Below are 17,272 nucleotides of genomic sequence, written 5' to 3' on the forward strand. Positions count from 1 at the left end.
AAATCAAGTTCTGTTTGTCTCCATGCATAGCAGGATATTTGATGAAATGATTTGTGACATAAAGGGCTCAAAATTAAAATGTTAGTGTCTGCAGAAAGGCAGCTACAATACACTTATTCTGAGGTAAATTAGGAAAACGTGGTATCAGTTAAAGGTCTGAAACTAAATAGATGTGAAGCAGAAATCCTCACATGGAAGGAAACATTTTGAAATTGTGAATAATCACCACTAAAAACAGAACAACTCAACAGAGTACATTGTTCAGTATTTGGCTTTATTTCATTTGAACAAGCACAGACAACAGCTAAATCCAGCAGCTTTATGTAGCAATACTTATGCAGACACACTGGCCTGGCAACTAAATATTAGTTACATGTTCAGTCATTTCACATAGAAATAAATCTCTATCAGGAGGAAGAGAAGGCGTTGGTTTCTGACAGCATGAGTCAGTACATATACACTGATATGGCACCTGAACTTCATATAAAAATAAATCTCTTAACATAGGAAAATACACATTCAATCAACATGTTACAACTGGAACGTACAATAGATACGACAAGAGTCTGACAGTCAGAGTTAGGTGTTTCTGGAGTGAGCTGTTGAGGAGAGAAGACATGAGATCTGATTTTTTCGACTCAGAACAATCTAATAAAAACAATTATTGTCTTTTAGCTGGATTTCACTCCTTTCACACTTGTGCACAACCAGAAACATTGAGCTAAAACCCTCCCCAAACCAAAAGTCAATATTTCCTAACTGTAATAAGTCAAACATAAAATTACAAATTACAAATTAAGCTTTGTTTTTCTGCTTTCTTCTGATTCTACAATCTCCTCTGACTTTCCTATCTGGATAAAACTAAAACTCATTCACTCTCCAACACAAATCCCAGGATGTTTTCTTCATTTTCTTCCCAAATCTGATGGAACCTGACCAGTGTCAGTTTTACTCACTCCATTTATATGGAACTCAGAAGATGTGAAAATGGCTGCTAGGTGGAAAGCATGTTGATGATCAAATTATATAATTCTTATTTCTGTTGTTAAGTATTTGAGGAGAACACATGAAACCGACAGCCTATGAACAAACACTCAACCACTCATCACACAATCCCCAGCACAGCTCTGTGTGGACGCAACACTAGCGCATATTCATTGATACGGCATTAGCTTATAGTAGAAACACAGCCTGAAGCAAGAAAGAAAGGACTGTATTTGTATGCAGAGCAAGTGGCAACAGAGCAGAGCAGCAATCTGATTTCTATGTTCACATGAAGCTTTTGAAAAAGAGCTAACGTAGAATCTGTTAAAATGGGTTTGCGTGATGCAATTCTAAAAGTTCTGGAGGAGAAAGTCATTTTTCACCAACAAACAGGTTGTTTAGGGCTGACTGAATGAGCATATTTAAATATTAATGACTTTGAAAGGTTAAAAAGTCAGTTCACACAAATAACAAAACAGGCATTTTCTCACTTGCCTGTAGTGGAAGCTATGTCTGTTGTTTTTTTGCCTTTTTGAAAGTCAATCCACAGCCTTTTAGCCAAGCCAAAGATGGTATTCACCAAGGTTGTTCACTCCCCCAAATGCAGCATTTTTAATTTATTATTTTTTAAATGCAGCATTTGTTTATTTATTAGTTACTGATGACCAGAAATCACAGAATGTGGCCATTTAATACAGATGTACCCACAAACAAAATGACCTTGTGCTGACCACAGGCGTGTGTTATGCATGTGTGTGTTATGTACAGATACCGAATCGCGTGACCTAAACATGTAGCAGGCGGTGGGAATTGATGGGACTTGGAAACACCCCCACAATTTAACCAATTGTTCCTTGTATCATTTCCGATGGATAAGTCCCGATAAGTCTGCAGCGGTGGATTTGTAGTAGGATCACAACCATGTGATCGTCAGCAGGCAGCTGATGTAGTGTTCACTTGTAGTCATAATTACAGTGACACCGTGCCGCTATCTCAGTGATACAGAAATCTTTAACAAATCTGTGGATCCAGACTATAAGCCGCATCGCTGCCAAAATCTATCAGTTGGTCCTTGTGTCATTTCTGACCTTCCCTGAAAATTTAATCCAAATCTGTTTGCCTGTTTTAGAGTAACGTTGTGAACAAACAGACGGACAAATGCACGGCGATCGACACATAACTCCACTGTTCATTGGCGGAGTAAAAAATCATCTTTCATCCCAGGTCTTCATCAGATTCATTTTCTCTGAGGTAAATCAGAAGCTCATGTGAGGTCAAAAACCAGATTGACTCCTCTTTGTAAAACTAGCTTTTGAGACAAGGATGCACTAGAGCAATGTAACAGGTGGCAGCATACTCACTGATATGGCAGCTCACCTTCAGTAAACAAAGTGGCAGCAGCATCTTCTCTCATCTAATCACACTGGATCTAAGTTATTTGTTATGTTACTTACATCTCTGCTACAGTCAGGAGACATTGTGCTTCATTTGCTTTAACACTTGTACCATTTAAATCCAAAGGCAGTCCCAACATGCCGTCCTCGCATATATGTCCAATTAGCATACAATCAGGTAGACATGACGCAAAGAGACAAAAAAGGACGAGGGATACCAGAACAGTGGGGCTAACCTGCTCTGGACTAATGCTATGATGGGTGATTTGATCGGACAGACATCGAGACAGAGAGGAGAGATAAAGTTAGGAAACAGGAAGTTTATAAAAGGGAGAAAAGGAATGGAAATATACGGTAGGAGAAGAGGTGTGTGTCATGTTCTGTCTTTACATGCAGTAGTTGGTCAGCATGAGGCTGAACAAGGCCATCAGCAGCAGCCATGCAGATGACACCACTGTAGGAGGGAGTGGAATTAAAAAAACATTAGAGAGGTTGTAGAAAAAAACACAGAAAAAACACATCTAATCACAGCACGCCATGTTATCTTCTGAAATTTGCACTGATTGGACAAAAGGTTCCTTTATTCACAGGTCAAAACAGAAAAAAACTAAACTAAGGTGACAGATTGGTTGAGCTAACAGTTTCAGTGTTTAAGGAATAGTTTGACATGTTGGAAAATATTCTCTTTTTTGCCAAGAGGATGATTAATATCCCTCTGTAGGATAAATATGAGGCTCAAGTCAGGGACGTTAGCTTAGCTTAGCACAACCAGTGGCATCGCTCCATCCAAAATGAAAGAATCCACCTGCTAACATCTCTAACGCTCACTAATTAAATCATATCTTGTTTGTTCAATTCCTAGACAGAACCCGGCCAGCAGTTTCCCAGGTTTCTAGTCTTTATGCTAAGCTAAGCTAAGCTAACTGCTTTCTAGCTGTAACTTCATATTTAGCATGGAGACATGGGAGTGGTAGCCTTATTTTGTTTCAACTCTCTTTAAGAAAAATATTCCTAAAAATGTCAAGCTATCAAAGAGCATCAGTGTTTGTTTTGTACCTGCACTTGATGAGCTGCACTCCATGTTGACCAGTGCATCCAGGTAGCCCTGACCCAGCCACTCCTGGTAGGTCTTCTTGTCAGCAACGCCCACAAGGCTAACAGTGGAGTCTTTGAAGATGAGATCTGTGCCTTGGTAGGCCTTCGAGTCAAACATCCTGAAACCAGTACCTGTATCATTGCCAAAGAAATCCTACACAGGAACAGATACAGGGACAAACAGGAAATGAGTAGTTACAATGAGCTAAATACACACCAACATTATCAACAAAACTGATTTCATACATCCCAGGTAGCCAATGATTTCCTGTCATTACCTGTAAGAGTCTATTCAGTGTAAATCTTCACATTGAGTGCTTTGTTGCCCTTCTTTCTTTTTCTTTCTTTCTTTCTTTCTTTCTTTATTGGTTAAAGGTAAATTATCTTAAGAACTTATTCATAATGTCTGTAGCAATAAATATTCAGCAATACAGTACATATTGTATGATCCAATTCAGAATTTATGCACTTTTCTATAGAAAGAAATGTTGACGTTTGAACTCCTCTTCAAGATGGCAAGATGATCCTGTTGTAACTTCAAATTAAGTGAATGAAAAAGTGTGGTTTCAGTCCACTATAAAATACAGTGCAGAGTCAGGCCTACTACTCTTTATTTCTGAATCTCTGATCAACATTTAATCACCAAAACATCACTGTTCACCACGTTTTTTGAATTTCAGACAACATGGCAAAAAAATAGGAACCTTTAGATCCCATCCAATCACACATCTGTTTCTCTTATTGTAAATGATCAACATCCTTCTCAGGCAAGTTCCAATGGCAGAAGCACTTTCTATGCCTTTCTGCATGAGTCCTGTTACCTGTGCGCGGTCCAGGAGTCCATACAGAGCGTGGATGTTGGTGCCAGGTCGAACCATGACAGCGTGAGAGGGGACTCTGGCCAGGTTACAGTATCTGTACTGTGTGACTTCAGCTTTAGTTCCCTGAGAGCAGAGCAGCTGGAAATCTTTAGACAGCAGATCTACAGCCCACGACTCAGATGACTGACCTGAATAAAGACACAGAATGAAGTCATTACTCACCCCACATAAAATTATGAGACTTTTTAAAGGATCTTGAAGTTGCCTGTCTTACCATCGGTGTTCTGGAAGATGGTAGAATGTTTGATGAAAGCCACATCTCCGTCTCCTTTAGCCAGACACCTGGTTGAACACATGAACAAATACATGTAGGTGACGCATGACTGCATACTCAGGCTTGTATCTTATCTGTTGGGGGAACAGTGGAGATAGAGGATTTCAAGCTATTCTGGCTAAATCTTCAGTTCAAGGAATGAACAGCAATGTTAGAAAATATCCTTTTTTTATTTTTATAAAAAGCTAAGACCTGCATACAACTCGTGAGGTGCAGGAAACCTCTAATCACAGAGCTTAAAATTCTGTGACATGCATTCTTAACAGCATTCAGAAGCTGAAGATTAGATGTTGTAAAAAGTGGCAAGAGAATGTGCCGTTTAAATCTTTTTTTTCGCATTCTGGGTTAATTTTGGATAAATTTAGCAGCAGCGACAGTGTACTCAAAGGCACTTCTACTCTGAATGGCTTCACCTTCAAGGCAGCTGTTTCTGTGGATCTTGTATATTGTAGTGTTTAGACCGACATACAAACAGGATACCAGATTCAAAGTTGGCAGCTTCTCCCTTGTAAGAAAATTCTACCGAAAAATGCAGAAGAACAATTCTTTTCCTAGGTTCTGGGTTTACTTCCACACTGTGCAGCCAACTATGCATGTGCATTGGTGTCTGTATGACATTAGTGAGGTGTTGTGCAAATATAAGTTTTACAAAGAGAAAATCCTCACACAATAAACATATTTATTCTGGGAAATAGTTAGATAAGTATGTTTTCCACAGGAAGTGTCCTGCCAACATTTTTCAACTATGTTTTATTGACAGCAGTTTGTTGCCATTAGAGGTTTTCCAGCTGCACTACCTGCTGTATCTCAGTCCAGTATTAAATGCTTAACTATGATCACCAGCTTGTCTCTGATTGTGTATTTCTGCTGAAAAGATTTTTTTTTAAACTAATATCAGCTGCCTGTGGTTTCTAGAAGCAAAGTTATGAGTGATGAGAGTGAACCAGAACAGTAAGGTTGAGGGCTGGCCAGCCTGTAAAGCTCCATAAAGGTGAGGACAGCTGCAGATTTAGGTGATAATTCTATGAAGGTTCATCTCTGTGAGTGAGGCTTCTCACATCAGCACATCGTTTTTACCCAGCTATTCGATCCACTATAAAAAATATTGATTATATTCGCTTTAAGTAACTCTCAGCACATTGTTTTAGAAAATCTGTAAATGAAGATGTAGAATTAGAAAAACGTGGCTGTTTCAGTTTACAGCTCAGTAAAACATGCCCCCCTGATGAGGTGAAGAGGTTTGGGATGTGTCTAGTACCTGAAGGCACCGTCGTATCCGTCATACAGGTCTTGTCCCTTCTCGCATTTGTTCTGTCCTGAGGCGTCTCCCACACACAGACCACACAGGTTGTCGGGGAAACCAGGTTGGTTGGCACCTGGTACACAGCTCTGCTTGAAATACCCTCCCACCGCTAAGAATCATGGGAAACAGGAAATACAGTCACAGACTGGCACAGCAGTTTAAACTTAAAGATTCCATACGTTTTAGCTTTAACGTCAGCTTGCTCAGTCTGTAACAAGTGTGACCCTGGACTACGAATATTACCCTGATGATGTAATCAGGGCTGTCTGGCTTTGTGAAAATATTACAGAGTGGCATTATGGGAAATGCAATGCAATGCATTTAGAAGTTGACTCACATGAGGGACTAAGAGTCATAATTTCATGGACTCTGCTGCACAAACTTTTTTCCATCTGTCCTTGCAGGTCCTCAAACTTTATAAAAAAAATCTAAACAAGTTACTGTAAAGCCAAATCCAAGTTTACTGCTAGAGTTTGAAGGAAATGTTCTTTCAGGTTTTGACCTCTCTAACAACTGTGAGATGTTCAGTGTTTCTCAGTTTTAGAGTTTTATGAAAAACAAGAAAATGAAAACTACTATTGAAACAATGTGTCAACAGAACATAACATTGTCTGGTTCTACTTTCTCAGATGTGAAGGTGTTCTGCTTGTCTCTGTTTGTGGGCACTGGATCAGTGGTGCTTTGTTGCAATCTGTAGATTTTTAGAAAACTATAATTCACTTTAAAAATGAATAAGCACTAATAAAGATAAAATACTTAAAAAAATGTGCAAAACTAGTATATAACATAAAGTAGAAAAGAAATGTTGTAGTTACTAGAAATGCTCACTATTGTCACTATTCATCTTGAAGTTTCTACAGACAGTGAGCTGAAGTGACCACAGCTTACACCTCTGCCACATACACTAACACACCCGTCACACTGACCTTGGGGTATCTCACAGTGCTCAGGGACAATCAGGCCTTTCTCTATCAGCGTTGCTACGGGAACGTTCCAGCCAGCCGTGCGACCGTATCCAGTGTGACAGGAGCGACGGCCACGCAGGTCGTCAAGGTTACGGATGTCATAGCTACTCTTTTTCACCACTGCGATGGCATAGTAGTTGGCACCATCACGGTCGCCTAGAGAGAAAGAAGCATGTCTGTCTGAGTGTTTCTTGTTTCTGAAACCAGAATTTGTCTCTGTATGTTTGTGTTTTTTTACCTGTGTAGCTCTCGCCAACCGCAGGCACCAAACCGTAGTCTTTTCCTGCTGTGTAGATGTAACCTCCATCCAGGGTGATGGCATCAGCCTCGTTGTTCTACACACACATGAAAGGAAAAGAACTGAGGTCAGGATGCCAGAACTGCTGGAAAAACAGCATCATTTGGTCAAGAGACTGTGTTTATACACCAATGGATATGTTAGCGTTCTCTGTATTATCAAATTACAAGCATATACACTACCATTTAAAAGTTTGGGGTCACCCAGACAATTTCATGTTTTCCATGAAAACTCACACTTTTATTCATGTGCTAACATAACTGCACAAGGGTTTTCTAATCATCAGTTAGCCTTTCAACACCATTAGCTAACACAATGTAGCATTAGAACACAGGAGTGATGGTTGCTGGAAATGTTCCTCTGTACCTCTATGGAGATATTCCATTAAAAATCAGCCGTTTCCAGCTAGAATAATCATTTATCACATTAACAATGTCTAGACTGGATTTCTGATTCATTTAGTGTTATCTTCATCGAAAAAAATGCTTTTCTTTCAAAAATAAGGACATTTGTAAGTGAGGCCAAACTTTTGAAAGGTTGTATATATCTTTAACTATGTATGTTCACTGATGGATAACGAGAAGATGTGCCACAAAAAAAGAAAAGATGCGGTTTTTTTTGGAGAGGCTGCACAGTAGCTTGCTGGTTAGCACTGTCGCCTCACAGCTCGAAGATCCCTAGTTCTAGTTCATGTTCTGGCCTGGGACTGGGATCTTTCTCTGTGGACTTTGCATGTTCTCCCTGTGCATGTATGGGTTTCCCTGGGTTCTCTGGCTTCCTCCCACAGTCCAAAGACATAATGAGGTTAACTGCTAATTGGAAATTGTCCGTAGGTGTGAACAATTTTATACCACCAAGTTACACTGAGAAACAGGAATTTGTACATTAAGTCATGCTTCCCTTCAGGCTGCACTGTAAGTAACCTGATGAAACTATAAACCCACTGTTATACTTTCCACATTCACAAGGGTGTGCTGAGGTCCCTGTGAGATAAATAAGCTCTGCGAGAGTCTGCACAGATGCAGACGTCTGCATACAGCCCAAATAACTTTGATTATACTAACAACAGCAAAATCAAACTCAGCATGTATGACTTGAATAATGCTGAATAGCTGCTGAGTGTTTATTATGACACCACAGTATTTACAACTGAATGTGATTATCTGTCGTACCGACACTTAAAAGACTAAAATGTTCAGCTTCGTCCAAATTTTGCAATCTTAAATGACCAGTTTCTGAAAATGAATGCACTGCAGCTGTACTGGCAGCAACAATCAGCATCAGGTACCTGGATTTTCTTCATACAGTCGGTCACTGAGACGCCGAAGACACAGTTGATTCTTGGAGTCAGAGCTTTACTTTGGAAGGCAGCGCCCATATCAGCACACTTCTGCTGCTCACTGCTGGTCAGCACACACCAGCGCACGGCGGCTGGGAGGTCTGGCATGGAGATAAAGGGATGGGTGGGTGGTAAAGACAGATAGAGAGGGTGATAGGTAGATCACACAGGGCTAAATAGAAATCAATACATTTAACAGGGAAGCTATTAAGAAAGCTACGGATGCTGTTTCCCTCAAATGTTGCTTAAAACATCAGTTTTAGCTTTGCTTATTGAATATCTGCATGGTTTAGCATTATGATATATGATTGGTACATCATGTTACAGCTAAATTATCCCAATATTCTTTAAATAATTAAAAAATGCAGCAGCGGTATTGTAAGTTTTATATCAGTGCTTAGTGGACATGATTTTACCTTCAGCTCTACAGTCCATGGCTGTCATAGCATTAGAATACACGTCACCCATCCACGTCTTGGGATGCTCGGACTCGACCGGCTCCAACGTGGTGGTCGACTCAGAGAAAAGCACAGTTCCTCCGCCATACTCAGCAGATGAGAACATCTTGAAGCCTGACTTGTCCTGCAAACAAGAGGACGCACTTAAAAGATGTCTCACATACAGAATCACTCAGTGGGAATGCATTAGCACGGTGAAAAGTTAAAGCTGAAGTAGGCAGGAAACAGCCCTCCTCTTGCAGGCCTTAACCTTCCCCCTAAAGACAGTAAAACTAAAAGGCAACATTCACTTGCTGCTTCATCTTGGATGCAAGCTGCCCTCTGCCAAGTTAAAGTCCTCTGTTAAACCTGTTGCTCCACCACATCGTGCTATCATCGTGGACTTTGTCACAAATAGCACTATCTCACCTCTTCTGGGTGAAAAGCCCTGTGTTTGGCTATAATCGCCCATTGCGGGATAGATTTTCGAAGGCCTGAAAATGGGCCAGAAGTATTGCTCTCGCTCAGATCACTCAAATTACAACATGCTACAACATTGCTTCTTATGGAATTTTTGTGCAATGATGGCAAAAAAATCCTGCCTCCCCCAGGTTTAAATGTGCTCAAATCTAAATGAATTTAGTTCTGAAACTAAACCTATAGTTTGGTAACTGGGTGGGATGATAAGCTACATATTAGGAAAGTAATAAAATACATCTACTCAAGTATTATGCTTAATTAAAATTTTGATGAGCTTGTACTTTAACTGAATATTTCAATTTCAGACTATTTTATGCCTCCATTCCACTGTATTTAAGATGAAATTATGGTGTTTTTTCAACTTCATTACATGTATTTGTCAGCTATAGTTACATTTATGGTGAAAATTTACACAATGGAGAATATAACAAGATTCCATAGTCAAAGATTAAACCCGTGGTCTTCAATCTTTTTGGCTTCTTACAAAAAGTTGTGTGTAGTTGGACTCACAAAGAGTGATTTTCCTCTTTAAATGCCTCATATGGTTTCATGTGAATAACTGTTCAAATGATCCAGTCATATCATGCTTACCATCTGCAGCTTTTATGGAATCGCAAATGTTAGCAAAGAAGCGCTAAAGGTTCTCAGAAAATATGGAAAATAGGACATTTACAACTCCAAGACAAGTTGAAACAAAATCTGCATGCCCACTTAATTAATACTTTAGTGCTGAAACTTACTAAAGTGCTCCTAAAAAGTCTGGGGGTTCAAGTTTAACCACAGTGCTCTAAACTGGTTAAACAACATGCATTTCCTACAGTGTCGTTTTTACAATTTTCAATCCTACTTCAAGCAGTAATTAGCCATCTGTGCAGGTCTGAGAGAGCAGCTTCAGTTTTAGCTTCTCTCTAGAGGTCTTTTGTTACTAAACTATTTTATACATTTTTAGTGTAAACAACCAACTCCAACACTATAAATACTCTTTAAAAACCTGTTATCTGTGTTATCCCTGTATCTGAGAAATTATTGTCCCCACAGCAACGGACCTCATATTTTGGATATGTTGTATAAAAGTACACCTGAAGATAATTGTGACCAAGAAGATACTATAACATATTGACCAGGACAAGCCTGTGTTTGTGAGGCGTCAGAAGGCAGAGTTAGTGTGGACGTACCTGACCCTCCTTCAACATGTCAAACACCACAGAGGGACTGATGTCCTCTCGGACCACGACGCCACGAAATGGGACGCGGACCAGATGGCATCTTTGCCAGTGAGAGACAGGAGCTCTGGTGCCGTCACGACACAGCAGCTCATAGTCGGATGACAGCAGGGACTGAGCCCAGGCTGGACCGCGACCTGTTGAAGAAGTTAGTAGTTAGGTCACACACATGCTGACAAGTTAACTGAGTACAGTAAGTGGCTGAATGTGTCACCAGTTGTTACAATAACCCACTAAGACGTTACCATCAGTGTTCTCCTCAACAGTCGTGTGTTTGATGAAGGCCACCTGACCGGCATCTTCAGCCAAACACCTGAAGAGACCAAAAAACAGGAGAGGTTCACTTTTAAAAATATAATCTAATTGTGGAATTTCACCCCAATTTTTCAATGAAACTCTCAGTCACAAACAGAATGCTGACATCACACCTGTGCCCCTTTCTAGTATTAGCCTGAAAATGTTTATTTGTTTTTTTTAAATTCAGTTCAGTAATAATATACACATCAAGTGCAAAAATCTTTGTGTTTGTTTCTTTATTTTTTCTTGTATGAGCAATTTCAGTTCAGCACACTTAATAATGGAGGAATATTTTGTATGTGCACAGTGCATGGTGTGGGACATACACTACCATTCAAAGGTTTGGGGTCACTTAGAAAAGTCCTTATTTTTGAACGAAATACTTTTTTTTTTTTTTTTTTTTTTTACAATGAAGATAACATTAAATGAATCAGAAATACAGCCGAGACATTGCTAATGTGGTAAATGACTATTCTAGCTGGAAATGGCTGATTTTTAATGGAATATCTCCATAGTGGTACAGAGGAACATTTCCAGCAACCATCACTCCTGTGTTCTAATGCTACATTGTGTTAGCTAATGGTGTTGAAAGGCTAATTGATGATTAGAAAACCCTTGTGCAGTTATGTTGGCACATGAATGAAAGTGTGAGTTTTCATGGCAAACATGAAATTGTTTGTGTGACCCCAGGCTTTTGAACGGTAGTGTATGTTTATTTAAATTCTGGCAGAGATTTAGATTATAACTTCAGTACCACTCTCTATACAGTGAACATGAAGCTACTGCCCACGGAGGCTTAGCCTAACTTACTATAAACCAGAAACATAGTCAGCTTTGATTATGAAAGTTTTTTCACTGTACTAGAGTACCTTTGTGCAACAAAACATTAGATCTTTCTAGCATCAGTGCCTCCTTCTGAAGAATTTAAATGGATCACTGTAAATTCATTTAATCATTTTCAGTATTAAAGGTGCGATATGCAAAATTTTGAACATGAACATAACATTAATATATTAGTAAATAACTACCTAACATGTAAAGATACAGTGGAGTCATTTAACCAAGTTTCTCTGTTCTATGTTTTAGCAGCCAGTCTGACTGCATGTGTATGTTTGTGCATGTGAGCCCCTCCACCTGAAACTGTGTATTACCTGAAGGCTCCTTCATAGCTGAAGTACATCTCACTGCTGCTCTTCTCACATACATGCTGTCCTTTGCCGTTTCCTTTGCACAGCTGACACAGAGAGGAAGGGTCACCAGGCTCATTAGCTCCAGGAATACAGCTCGCACTGAAGAAATCGGCCACACCTGATCATAAACACACAAACATTTCTATTGCGTCTGTCAAGTCCATGCTAGTAAAATATTTTGTAAAAATGGTTTAACTTTAATCATGGTGGCTAAACCAGGCATCGTGATTACCAAACCAGAATCTGGTTATGTTTTTAAATCAAGAAACAGCAGAAACTATGTAGGAAACATTACAATGTAATTAGTTCATGTGCAGTTCAGCCTGTGGCCTTGGGAGGTGTTTCTTCCAATCCTGTTGTTCTGTCTGCTGCCTGACACAGTGTTGAGTGTTAAGAGGCTAGTAAGAGTTTCCAACACCTCTTTCCATTCATACATTAGGTGATAGTGCCACTTTCTCGTTCCAGTTGTGCAGTTAACCTCTCTGGTTGGACCGAGTAGATAAAGTCAACAACTAACTACAAAATTACATTTTGACATAAAACCTGGGGGAATCAAAACAATGACCTACAATACATTATGTTGTTGAGGTAAAAAAGCAGGATGACAAAGCATTTCAGAGTTAAATTATTTCATGGTTTGGACATGAAATCGCACATTTTATTTGTGTATTTTGTCTGTTGGTATGATTTTTGGTTTATGTGATCCAGGTCATGGTAATCCAAAGTGCTTCAGTACACGAGCAACTGGACTTCTTTTTCTGGTTCTTGAAGATGTTTCAATTCTCATCCCAGACGCTTCCTCGGTTCTAAACGATTTTTGGGGCGTCCCAGGTATTTATCCCTACCTGCCTGCATGCCTTTTCCTGACTCGTCAATCAAACTCACACAGGTTCTTTAATATTAGCTGCGTTGTGTTGCCACTGTGGTTTTCATTCTAGGAAACTCCATAGTGAAACGTTAAGAAGGTATTTCTTACCCTTTGAGATGTCGCAGCCCATCACAGACATGTAACCCTGGTCTATAAAGTATCCCAAAGGCATGTTCCAGCCGGCGGTTCGGCCTTTCCCAGTGTGGCAGGTCTTCTTTCCTGCCAGGTTGTTGATATTGATGGCAGAGTTTACTTTCTTCACCACAGCAACAGCATAGTAGGAGAAGGTATCTGAGGAAACAACAGCAGTGGTGTTAAAACACAAACTGAACAACACTGAAACACCAGCTTCTACACATACCTGGACAACATTGTGTAGTCTGACACGTTGGTTCTATTATCAGAGAACATGAGTAAGATGTAGGAGAGCAAAGTACAGCCTGGAAGCTTTGAAATGTGCCACATATAGTACAGAGATCAATAATCAAGGTAACATTTGTCATAACTGAGAATAATAGCTAATAATAACTTTGTGCTGTTCAAAGTCACTCCAGCTAATGTGTCATCAGGACACACATTAACAGATTAACTTTTTTGATTAAAGAAGAGCCACTGGTTTTGGATCTAGAACAGCAGGCAAGACCAGAGCGTATGAGTCATGAGAATATGAGCTGAATTTGAGTTTAGAATGTATCATTTGATCGCATGAACTAATTGTTTAGCTAAACATGTGAGGAGAACTCTGGTCCCTGTGTATAAAAGTTTGTATAAAGTAGTTCAAACCTGCAGCAGCTGCAACAGTAACAGTGACTCTGCTGACACACTGATGCTTCACTAATAATAATCTAATGGTGTTCAATATAATAATCTATCAGTCAGAGGAACTAAACCACTACTTCTACTTCATTACTCTAAATACATTTTGCTGCTAAAGCCGATGTGCTTTCACTGAAGTTGAGTTTTTTTTATGGAAGGATTGATCTAGTTAAAGTTTTTTTTTTTGGCCTTTTAGGTTTTTTTGTCATATAGGACAGAGTAGAGAGAAAGACAGGAAACATGAGGAGAAAAACCTGCAGCAAAGGGCCATGGACTGGATTTGAACCCATAACCACTGAACCAGAGACTATAGCCCCTGTTTATGGGTCGCCCATTCAACCAGTTGAACTACCAGGGCTACCTTATGGCAGGATTTTTACTTGAAATGAAATATTTTTCTGTAAAACAACATCACCGTCCCACCAGAGGACTTCAAGTCTTATCAACTGAAGTCACTCAGAGTCATCATCAGTGTTGTTCTGCTCATTCAGGGACTGTCATTTCTTCACAGGCACAGTAGAGTCAAGACAACAGTCTCCTAATCATTCTCCTTTACTTGATGCCTGTTAAGTTACTGTTGAATCTTACCACCAGCCTTTGATTCACTGGCAGCCATCTTGAAGGAAGCAGTCTTCCCCTGTTTGTAGACCTCAGAGCCAAACATGGAAAAGGCATCGGCTTCTTTTTTCTGCAGAGGCACAGCGAAGAAAGAGATTCATAATGCTAACAATATGGAGAAACATTAAGGTGGCAATGTTAAAAAATGTAGAATATTGTAAGGAGTCACTGTGGCCTAATCATGGTTTGAAACATTTAGGTATACTACACTGTCAAAAATAAAACAAAAATCTGTAGTGTTTAAAAACAACAACAACAAAGAACAAAACTGAAGATGTGGCAGCAAAGGTTCCAGAAAAACATGGGAAAAATCTTGGAATAAATAGCAACAAACATTTAATTTAAATAGTGGATTTAAATACAATAAAACAGTGCGATTTTATGGTCACACAGTGAACCTGCTGTCGAATCTGACTTTCTCTAAAATTTGAAACCTATCAGCTGCTTTTTCTACTAAACAGCGGATTTTTTTTGGTATGAATTACTATTTGTAGAAACACTGATTTTTTTAGTAGTCATTATTTACAGATATGGCCTGTTTTATAGGCTTGGCGTGCAAATTGATTCTGTTTTTTGTGATTTTACTGGTTATAATCTGTGACTGAACTCGTAAAATAACCCTAAAATTGTTTAAAAACTCTAACTAAAAATGCTAAAGAAAACGTTCATTTCTTCGAGTGTAGGACCTCAGACCCTGTTCTCAGATCAGATCTCAGGTTGTCATAAATGAACCAGTGTGCTTTGAGCTCCCTGATAAATGTTCACCTTTTAACTGGTTTATTGCAGCAGTTTCTCTTGTTTTCTGCTGTTATCTGATGTGTGATTGTGTGTTCTCATGTCACAGAGTTTTATTAGCTTTTAATGTGCAACTCATAGTATTCGTGTTTGAATGTGTTGGTTTCAGCGAGGCTCAAAAAGGGATTCAAAGTTCCCGTCATCCAAATCTGACCTGCAGTTTCTGAGCGCAGCCTTCGACCGTCAGTCCGTTGACGCAGCTGAGGAGGGGTCGGATGGAGACCTCGCTGAAGGCCTGAGACATGGCGTTACATTTCCTCTGCTCCTGGTCTGAGATGGTGCACCATGTGATGGTCTTCTGGCCAAACACTGAGGGAGGGACAGACGTAGAAACCATTCAGGTAGGAAATGATTCCACCAAGTCATCCATGAAAACATCCTGGAACCTCCAGTAAAATATTTTAACATTTCTACTGCATTTCTAGATGCTTTTCCTCTGTTTTTTCTGCATTTTTGCACTGAGTGCTGGATAGCTTTATGTTTGTAGACATGGGGATCTTTAGTAGATTGCTTTGCTTTAAAGGCTCATGGGTGAAAAAGGATCAGAACCAGTAATGTTCAGTAGACAGGGTTAGGACACACACTACCGTTCAAAAGTTTGGGGTCACTTACAAATGTCCTTATTTTTGAAGAAAAGCACTTTTTTTTCAATGAAGATAACATTAAATGAATCAGAAATGCAGTCTAGGCATTGTTAATGTGGTAAATGACTATTCTAGCTGGAAACGGCTGATTTTTAATGGAATATCTACATAGGAGTACAGAGGAACATTTCCAGCAACCATCACTCCTGTGTTCTAATGCTACATTGTGTTAGCTAATGGTGTTAAAAGGCTAATTTATGATTAGAAAACTCTTGTGCAATTATGTTAGCACATGAATAAAAGTGTCAGTTTTCATGGAAAACATGAAATTGTCTGGATGATCCCACATTTTTCAACAGTAGTGTACATGCAGGTTGAGTTTTCTTATCAGGGCCATCTTACAGAGGCAATAAAGTGAGGTCAAGTGAAGAAATAATTACAAAATACAATATTTCTATGACCAATTTAAAGTAATATAAAGTTTCTTTTTCCGGTAGTACTGTTCCAGATGTACCAAAGCTATTACTTGTATCTTTATCCTTCTATCCTTCTGTTTAATGATTTAATTTCTGGGTTTTACCTAAATTTTCCTTTCATTTATTTATTTTTAAAAATTCCACCTGAGTCACTGTGTTAAGAAACGTATAAAGTGTATTAGTTTTGCTTCTTTTTTCTGAAGTAATGTTTCTTTATTCTCTCAGAAGCTTCTCATGTACTGTAGATTCACATTAGACAACTGGTTTTACATCCCCCAAAACCAAGATGCATTGAATCTACACTATTAAAAAACAACTGATAAAACAAACATTGTAACATTTTGTGTTTGTTTACAGTATATTTGGCTATAAGGAGCAGTTCTTACCAGTATGTAATATGAGCAGCAGAGCTCCCACTGTCCTCCACATGGCCATGGCCTCGGTCCCTCTCTGTCAGATGAAACTCCCTGCCCTTCCTTCCCCTCTGCTTTATATGATTACTCCTGAGTCAAAGTCCTCCTTCTATCACCAGGATTCAGCCCAAAGTCCTCATGTGCAGCCAAGACAGGACAATATATTAACTGATTTACAGCTCAGTCACATACGACATGACTCAGGGATCACAAGACTCTCAGCTCCGGTATTTGAGGCTCCGTGTAGAGTTTATGAAGTGTGCCTCCCTGGTTTACCTGGTCGGACACGTCTCTGCTGCTGCCTGGCTGCAGGCCAGAGTCTGGACAGAAGAGTCTTTTACAGTCCTGACCCCACCTCTGCCTTCCCCTCACTCGTCTCCACAACTTGTGTGGTGCTTTTCCACAGATGGCTGGAAGGAAAGAGGGGATTCAGGCCAACACAGTGAGGCTGTTGGTGACTGACTCACTGCTCTGGACTCTGAGACAAACAGCACAAACACAAGGAGTCTGTTTACCTGCTTTCACTGCTAACTCCCACTTCC

The 17,272-nt window shown here is 39.6% G+C and overlaps 1 protein-coding gene across 1 annotated transcript; it reads right to left on the reverse strand.

Annotated features, from left to right (window-relative positions):
- Positions 1 to 253: 253 nt before the first annotated feature.
- On the reverse strand, positions 254 to 16,864 carry meltf (melanotransferrin). Its single transcript, XM_023287616.3, has 16 exons — positions 16,704 to 16,864; positions 15,412 to 15,566; positions 14,433 to 14,532; positions 13,137 to 13,319; positions 12,122 to 12,278; positions 10,919 to 10,986; positions 10,626 to 10,810; positions 8,950 to 9,115; positions 8,483 to 8,634; positions 7,135 to 7,231; positions 6,858 to 7,052; positions 5,887 to 6,040; positions 4,569 to 4,636; positions 4,295 to 4,482; positions 3,435 to 3,627; positions 254 to 2,832 (listed from the first exon to the last, which is right to left on the reverse strand). The coding sequence occupies exons 1-16, from the start codon at positions 16,750 to 16,752 to the stop codon at positions 2,765 to 2,767; spliced, it is 2,178 nt and encodes a 725-aa protein (XP_023143384.2). The 5' UTR covers positions 16,753 to 16,864; the 3' UTR covers positions 254 to 2,764.
- Between the last annotated feature and the right edge of the window lie 408 nt (positions 16,865 to 17,272).

The sequence above is a fragment of the Amphiprion ocellaris genome, chromosome 2, assembly GCF_022539595.1.
Source record: "Amphiprion ocellaris isolate individual 3 ecotype Okinawa chromosome 2, ASM2253959v1, whole genome shotgun sequence".
Classification (NCBI taxonomy): Eukaryota; Metazoa; Chordata; class Actinopteri; family Pomacentridae; genus Amphiprion; species Amphiprion ocellaris.